This window comes from Strix aluco, chromosome 6 (genome assembly GCF_031877795.1).
Source record: "Strix aluco isolate bStrAlu1 chromosome 6, bStrAlu1.hap1, whole genome shotgun sequence".
Classification (NCBI taxonomy): domain Eukaryota; kingdom Metazoa; phylum Chordata; class Aves; order Strigiformes; family Strigidae; genus Strix; species Strix aluco.
The window spans coordinates 11363952-11372750 of NC_133936.1; the positions used below are offsets into that span (position 1 = coordinate 11363952).

At 41.9% G+C, this 8799-nt stretch overlaps 1 protein-coding gene across 1 annotated transcript; it reads left to right on the top strand.

Annotated features, from left to right (window-relative positions):
• Positions 1–3: 3 nt before the first annotated feature.
• Positions 4–7774, top strand: DTX3L (deltex E3 ubiquitin ligase 3L). Its single transcript, XM_074828647.1, has 5 exons — positions 4–180; positions 446–675; positions 2637–4178; positions 4896–5113; positions 6694–7774. The coding sequence occupies exons 1-5, from the start codon at positions 6–8 to the stop codon at positions 6761–6763; spliced, it is 2235 nt and encodes a 744-aa protein (XP_074684748.1). The 5' UTR covers positions 4–5; the 3' UTR covers positions 6764–7774.
• The last annotated feature ends 1025 nt before the right edge of the window (positions 7775–8799 follow it).

Sequence of the window (8799 nt, forward strand, 5' to 3'; positions counted from 1 at the left end):
GCATCATGGCGGCGGCGTCGCTGCTGGTGCGGCTCTGCCCCGCGCCCGCCGCCGGCGAGAAGGCGATCCTCAAGCTCCAGAGCTACTTCCAGTCCGCCAAGCGGTCGGGGGGCGGCGAGTGCGAGGTGCGGGCGGGCTCCGAGCCCGGCACCTACTGGGTGCACTTCATGAAGGAGCAAGGTAGGGGGGAGAGGGCCCGGCCCGGCCCTGCCGCCGGCACTGAGGGGTGAGGGTGTGGCTGAGCCCCGGCCGCCCCGGGGGGTGCTGTTGTCGCTCAAGTCCCGCGCCTGGGGGGGGGGGGGGAAATGGCTGCCGAGGGCACCATCTTGTGCCCCTGAGCAGTGCGCAGGCAGGCAAAGAGCAGGCGGTCTCGGTGGCCCCTTCTAGCCATCAAGTTTTTGGGTAACTTTGTCAGCCTTATCTGCCTATCCCCAAATTACTGCAGATAAGAAGAGCGTGGAATCCCGCCCAGACCATGTCCTGGACGTTGGTGCCACACGTCTGAAGATAGTCATCCAGCCGGGAGAAGGCCACCTGAGCCAGAGCCCATTTACAGCGCAGGCCTCCCCCAGCTACTCCGTCCCTTCCGGCTCTTCCTCACCTCTGCAGAAGTTCACAGAGCAGCAGGCAGCCAAAGGCCACGGACACACGGCAAGAGAAGTCATTACCAAAAAGGTACATCAGGAAGAGTAGTAACAAGCAGTGTCACAACCTGCCCCACTTGTAGTTCCAGGAGTCCTTTGTGTTGCTTTATGTTGCACTTCAATATTTCATGCCAAGCAAATGCCAGTTACATTATCTTACTCGGTAAAATGGGGGCAGGAAAGCAGCTTTGGAGTGCTGAACCACAGGTCAGCCACACATGTTAACAGGCAGCATGTTCTCCAGTTTGGCTTTGCCACATGCCAACCACTCCTCTCTATAGAGCCACCCTGGCAGGTTTTGGGGGATAGTATGCACCAAGGACTGCTCCCAAAAGGTGGAAAAATTGTGAGATTTGGATCAACTTCCTGCTATGCAGACCTCTAACGCTGTTTCAGCATGTTTTACACCTTCAGACAGCCCTAATTACTTCCATCCCTTACCTCAGTGTTAAAAAAATCTGCTCTGATGGGATGTAGCACAGCAAACACTATTTCAGACACTTTGAACTAAGTCATGCAGAAAAGATCAGCTGTGTGTTGGGGACATGGTGTAGGGCCAGGCTACATGTTACGATGTGGATGTGGCTGTACCAAGACACCGATATCTGGCCCGGAAGGTTTACTGTTTTGCAGAGTAGCACAGATGTAGCTTTTGTGGTATAGCATGTGCTACTATAGTGGTTATCTGACATCTGTAGCAGTATACTGCAAATTTCACTATCCTTCTGTCTGTGCAAAGTAGAGATGTGAACATGTTTGTTATTATTTTTCAGAATCCTATTTTCTGTCTTAACCCTGAGTTACTAAAGCATGACTTTTGGGAAGTTTTTAAAGAAAGGTAGTAAGAGAAAACTTAAAGTCTCATATAATTAAAGAACAATGTAATATAACTTCTATGTGCTGTTAAAACATGGCATGTCTCTGTCACCTGACACTAAGGAGACAGACACATTCTTCTGGGGATCACTGGCAGAATGATGATGGCACTAAGTTGTAGTTACAATTAAAGCACTGGATTTTTTAAACAGGATTTTGTGATTAGTGTAGCATAGAATTAATGATCAAAATAGCACAGGATTTCTACTAGCAGAATTGGTGTACTACAATTTTATCAGTAGTGTAGCACTTAAGATAAGCTGTGCTATAAAATTATGGTTTCTAATCACTTGGACCCTCTGTAGATCATGTCAAATCTTAATACTTGGCTTGCTGTATCGATATAACAATAATCTAGATTTGGAAAACCCATAATACAAGTCATTCACTCAGTCCTTGGAGGAAGCAGAGAGTGGTGGAGGTGTCCCTGACCACCGGGGATCACGGGTCTCACTGTCCAGCAGCAGTTGCGGTCCAAGTTCCCACTTAGGACTTGTAACTCCTTGATTTTGTAGACAGTGCTCTGCATATGGTTACACTTCCCTGTTCTGTGGTGGGGTCATCACCACCTGGTTGGCGAGGTGCCTGGGACCTTCAAGGCTGGTAAGGAGGGGAGTAGTTGGCCTGGTGCCCAGGAACCTTGAGGATGATAGGGAGGGGAAGAAGAAATCTGTTTGCTTTGTCTTCTTGGTATGCAGGACCTTCAGGGACTGATAATGAGGGGAAAAGGGACTAATATGTGACCAGCTCAATCACAGAGAATGGCCGTCTACCTTATAAAATGGCATTAGTTAGGCTAACCATATTACCAGAGGTCATAAGCAGAGGGTACTGGTCACAGTCTCAAACTAAGTAGCAAAGTTGTTGTCTTTGTTCCTGAAATGCTGATGACATTAACAAATTTCATTTTTGCTGCTGACTTAAAAGCTGATTGTTTTACTTAGGGGTGTGTGTAATGTCAGTATACGTGACAGAAAAGAAACATTATGTGCAAATGTCTACAGTAATCTGTCCCTACTGAGATGTACAGAGCTTTTCCTTACTCAAAATGTAGAAGCAGCAAGCAGAGAACCATAGAAAAAACAAATAATTGGTATATTCTTGTCTTCTCTTCAGATATTTCTTACAGTATCTGCAACTTTGAATACCAGTATGTTCACTGAACAACAAAGGGAGAAAATTACCATTATATGTCCAAATTTAAAAAGAGAAGAAAATCCTGATATCGCTGGCTCTGAGAAGTTGACAGGCGATTTTACAGATATTGAAAAAGCTTATCACTACTTTAAGGATGTTCTTGCAGGCAGTGACCCAACCCATGGTTTTTCACATTCTGAAAGTAAGAATAGTTTGAAGGATGAAAATGGTCTGAATACTGAAGAGATGAATGAGCTTACAGTTCTGTCAGCTCTCTATGAATATTTCAGTCATACCTGCAAAGAACAAATCAAAGTACTACGTGAACGTTTTGGAGTGTATATAAGAAGTAAAGAACATTACAATGGAACCACATCAGTATGCTTGATTTCTGATAAAAGTCCTGCAGCAGTACAAGAAGCTAATGATTTTTTTATCAGCACTTTCCAGAAAAGTGTAGAAGGTTTGAAACAGGAAAAAATTCCCATAGCAAACAGTTACACATTAAATGAAACAATAATGAAATTAAATGCTAGGTTTAGTAATCTTCTTGCCAAAGAGGAAGGGAATCAGTTGCTACTCCGTGGTCCAGCAAGTGAGATTTCAGATGCCAAAAAATTTCTAGCAGAGGAAGGTGAGAACAGCCAAGTTGAAAAAAATATGAAGATATCATCTGAACGGTACAAATACAGGAATGGAATTGAAGTTGATGCTTCTGTGTTTAAATTGTTGGAAACAATATTAAACAGAGTAATTGAAGACATTAAAGACAAATTTGATACAGCAATAGAAAAGAAAGACGTATCACGTGGTCACACAATGCTCATAGTATTTACACCTAGGAGCAAAACTTCTGATATGTCTTCACATGCTACTGAAAATTTCATCAGTGCATTTCAGAGTGCCTCTGCAATGTTAACAGAAAAACTCATCAGCTTGAAGCTTTCAGAAGATCAGAAGAAAAGATTAAATATGCTACTTAACAGAAAAGTATTGGAAGACCTGCATGTAAAACTTAAGAAGAAGGAGGACAAATTCATCTTAAGTGGTTTACCAAACCATCTTTATGAGGCTGAAAAGCACATTATGAACCTTCTTGACATTAAAGACTCAACACAAACTAAAAATAGGACATCATTGTCCTCTGATCTTAGGTACCAAGGAGCTATGGTAGCATCTGAGAAGAAATACAATGTCAGGCAAAAGAATAATCTTTCTTCTGAAGGACAGGCTAAGGCAAAGACAGAACAAGATGACGAAGATGTGTGTCCGATTTGCATGGAGAGAATTAATAATAAAGAAATACTGAAAAGGTGCAGTCATGCGTTTTGCAAAAGTTGCATTGACCAGGCCATGACTTATAAGCCAAGTTGTCCGGTTTGTGGTATGATCTATGGACTCATGAAAGGAGACCAACCAGAGGGAACAATGTCAAGTATAACACTGCCTTCATGTCTCCCTGGTTATCCCACTTGTGGTACTATTATGATTACATACAATATGCACAGTGGTATTCAAACCGTAAGTATATTTAAAGATTCATAAAAGATATTTTTACCACAACAAAACCAATCATGGATGTAAAATTAACATTTTTTTAATCATTTTAATGCATGTCCAGGAGAGACATTCCTTTGTTGTGTACAAATCTGCAAGTATTTAATTCAGTATTTTTGCGTGTGACTAAGTAATACAGTAGGAATTAAATAGTTAAATGGTAGCCACCCATTTTATATGCACTGGGACAGAGCTACCTGTCTTGTGCGTTGGGAATAACTGAACTGAAATCTATGGAGCGATATTATGTAAACAAGTGCAGTGAGGATTGTCTGATGCATTCTCTTAGCTGCTGTCACCAGTGGATGAAAATGAATAGCAAGCTGGCTTGTAAGCTTTCCAGGTGAGAAATCAGCTTGTGTTATGTGCTTAGAGTTACGACTAGGACTGAAGATGGGATACATGAAAAAGTCGGGGGTGGGGTGACATGCATTTGAGAGAGCAAAAGAAAAAACAAATTTAAAAATAACAATGGGTGCATGAGTGATGACAAGAAAATGTGAATGAAAAATGAAGGAAATTATCTAATGAGAAAAAAACTCAAAATCAGTCATCAGTCATGCTATGTCCTTCTGAATCAGACAGGATAAAAAGTATTGTGAAAGCTGGGATGTGTAATTTTCACACTTCAAAGCATTTATGATATAAAACGTGGTTTTGCTTTGTTTTTCCACAAAACAGAAAAGCCATCCAAACCCAGGGAAACATTATGCTGCAACTTCTCGAACAGCATATTTACCTGACAATGAGGAAGGGCGAGAAATTCTGTGGCTCCTCAATAAAGCCTTCAGCCAAAAACTGATTTTTACAGTGGGACGGTCACGTACTACTGGTGCAGAAGGTGTTATCACATGGAATGATATTCACCACAAAACTTCCACGACTGGAGGACCTACCAAGTAAGTAGGCTTCTTTTTATGTAATTTTATTGCTACTCAGATGTGTCAGGAAGGCTACCCTGAATATTTTCCATATTAGAGCTTTCAGATTTTGTCACTAACAAAGTGACTGGGGACTGCTCTATGGATCCAGACTTGAATCACCTTCACCAGTTTGGGCAGCTGGAACAAGGATGAGCTTAGTCTTCTGTTGCCCCTCAGGCCACTCATTCACCAGTGAGTTGTGTAAAGCACCTACTCAGTTAATAACTGCTCTGATTATAAACTACTTCTAGGACAGGACAGCAAGCTCTTGATAGCAGCTAAAGTTGGACTCGTGATCTCAGCCTCTTCTGTTACCTGCTGTTTTTCACCAGGAGGTGCTGGTCCATTATGATCCCAGTAAAGACAGCAGACTCTGCAAAATGTGATTTGAAATTCTACTTATTAGAGCTAACAACAAGAAGAAAGGGAATGGGGTATAGATACAGTTGTGTCCTTTTAGATACTGGGAACCCCAAGTTGCCCAGCATTCGGTGTGCCTGCGATCAGAGCACAGGATGCCATGCCAACCCTGTCCATAGAAAGGGTTAACACATTTTGGTCATTCGAGCTATTACAGGATTTTCTTAGTAAAAGACAACTCTATTCAGCATTTCTTGAGGACATGCTGCACTTGTAGATAAAGGCAAGGACACCCAGGTGGTGTAATCACCAGTACTGAGGGGGAGCTGCCCGCAGCACCGCTCTGCCAGAGTGAGCTAGCTGAGCCTGTCCCGCGGCCACATCCCACACACAGCACAACACAGGCCTGAAGGCCATGCTGAATGTGCAGCACGGCAGGCCTGGGCCTGCCCTGGTTAACTGTTATGTGGATCACTAATTCCTCAATAAATAATGGTTTCCCGGTCAGGATCACTGTATTTGACCTCTTAATGCACATACAGTTGACCATTCCTAAAGCTATGATTAACTATAGGTTATATCAGTAAACTGGCTCCTGGAAAAATTCTTACAGAGACAAGAAGGAGTCTTGGAACAGTCCTTTCAAGCTTGTTTCAGCCTCTCAGGGGCAGGTATCTTCTTGCAAGATCTCCAGATTTGTGTCCAGATCCTCCTTCCTGGGCTAGAATCATAAAAAAGCAAAAAAGTACCAGTTTTACATTATCCCCCCCCGCCTGCCCTGCTCTCCCTAGTTATCACTTGCTTCATGCACGCTTTTGCTGATGCACCACCTAAAATCCAGAGGTGCCATTATTTTCATGTTTTGAATGCTCACTTGGATACACTTCAGGTCTGATTTTTGGAAAGATGTATACCCAAGCGCCCTATCACTTTTGAGTGAGACAGCAGGCAGCTTTGAAAATCAAGTTCTTAGTATCAGTTTGGACAACCAAATTCAGCAGTCCTTTTTCTTAAGTTTTTAGCTTTACCCTGTCTGTACCACCTCTCTGACCTGCAAAATAGGGTCTGTTTTCTCTATGAAGCAAGAAGTAAGTGCATACAACTTGTGAATGTTTTAGGAGATTTTCACGAGCAGGTTCTGTGTCAAGTGCTTCATTGCAGAAGTAGCCCAAACAATTATTTTCTTCTTCTCCTAGTTTTGGTTACCCTGATCCTGATTATCTGCAGCGCGTTCGATCAGAATTGAAAGCAAAAGGAATTGAATAAAGAAATTCGTCAACTGTTGGCTCTTAAGTGTAATAACTGAACACATACCAGTTAATTTACTATGTAAGGACCAAGAAGAAGTCAACTTTATTCAACTGCTGTGCTAAGAAGAAAGAAGTCAAATTTGTTCAATTGCTCTACTAAATCACTTGTATTATGCAGTCAGCTAAGAAAAGTAATCTTTCATCAAATGATATACGTTCTTTACACATAATTTAGTTTCTTGAATAACAGTTCCCTCTGAGTAACCTTTACAGAATTTGGGTCTTGTGAGTGCAGCATCAGTACTTGTTGCGCTTGTCGAATATCACATTTGTGTATCTTATTTTACCAGTGAGTCTGATCTGCACTTTTTCCCACAAGTCTTCAGTCTGACCACCAAAACCAACAGATACACTACTAGCTTTTATTCAATCAAATGCTTGCTTTAGCTTTGTGTTATTACTTCTGTCATCATGGATAGCATCGTGTAACCCATCTGCTGCAAGATTTTTATGCAGCAGTTACAATATCAGCTGTGACTGAGCTATGATCTTCTGCTGCTTTTCCTTTTCAGGATAGAAATAGCATTAGTGGTTTGGGTCTTAAACATGAAATGAGTATGGATGATGTATGAGGGGGTGCATGGATGCTGCTGTGTTTTTAACCTGCAGAAGTGCTGAATGCTCAGAGCCACCTTAGAGCAAATGGAAAGTAACAGTGCCTGTGGTCAGCTCTGGTAATGGGGTCCTGGTTCTGTGCCTGCCATCATGTTTAAATACAATTTTTAAGTTAGCTCTGGAACGTTAAAACTTCCATATTCCAATATTCTTCCCATTGTTTCCAATATATGGTTTAAATTGTATTATAAAGATACTTTGTTGGCACTCTGCGCTGTCTAACTAGGCTGTTAATTACTTTTGTGGTGGTGTGAAACAAATAGATTTCCCTTAATGCAGCCATAACTATTAGTGAGTTAAACCATTTTTGTTAGGCTGTTGAATATAACCAATAAATAAAATATAAAAATGCCATCTGCTTAGTTCTGCATTCTTCTGTACAGGTTTCTCTCCTATTTTAGATATGTACAGTTGTATATTTTTTTAAATTTAGGAGCTTCCCAGCAATGCCATGATTTGGGGTGATTTGGACCCCATGCCACCTTCTTTTTTTTTTAAGATTCCCATATTGTGAATAGGCAGTACTACTTTACCATCTTGACTTCCAGATTTCTTAGTATTGGGAACTGTTTGGTTTCCATGTAGGTTGGGATGTCTTTCCTACTGTGGCTTTGTTTTACTGTATTTGTTTCCACATTTTACACTGTTTCAAGCTTCCTCCCTTTTCTATGCATTAAGATACCAACTTCAGTTGTTCCTAAATGACCATGCTTTTCTGCACACTGAAACAAGCTGTGAAGATCAAATCTTTTGGTATCTCATGTCACTTTCTGTCCCAGTAAGCCAGTTCACCGATGTCAGACCCCTATCTGGTAACTCACCAGCTTCCATTTTATCTGTGGCAGTTTCGCAGGCTGAGTTTTGCAGCGGAGACCTGTTGACTGTCACTGAAAGCTCCCAACCCTTTATCCTATAACCAGCTGTACAGATCTTTACTTTTGAATCATAGGTGTACAGTTTAGGAATAAATCTACCTGAATTGCAGTCAAAAGATGGGTATTTTGCCTGGGTTACAGCAAGGGAGGAGAGTGTGTGCCTGGGATAACCGTTGAGAGAACAGTGCATTAGGAAACAAAGGATTAATTGCCCACTCAGAAACAAAGGCATGCCCATGGCTCTGCTCGGCAGCTAACCTCCACCCCTGCTTAATTTAATTTAATGACATTTGGTTGTTATCCATTTCCTCAGTGCACTTCCAGTGAAGTTGGGGGGGAAATTTTCATTTATCTACTATTTTAGTGTCTCATATTTAGGCATATTAGTAAAATACACAGCAAGAAATAGCTGAAAACTGTAACCTTCGCAAGGGGAAGCCCTAAGCACTCGGTTGGCAATGTCTCAGCTAGCTGACACCTTGGTCTGAGGAAAATACTCTTT

Excerpts from the sequence above, each read along its gene's own strand:
- DTX3L (XM_074828647.1), top strand. The coding sequence starts at position 6 with ATGGCGGCGGCGTCGCTGCTGGTGCGGCTCTGCCCCGCGCCCGCCGCC. Across the intron at positions 676-2,636 it reads GAGAAGTCATTACCAAAAAG|ATATTTCTTACAGTATCTGC; the intron begins GTACATCAGGAA and ends TCTTCTCTTCAG. Across the intron at positions 4,179-4,895 it reads TGCACAGTGGTATTCAAACC|AAAAGCCATCCAAACCCAGG; the intron begins GTAAGTATATTT and ends TCCACAAAACAG.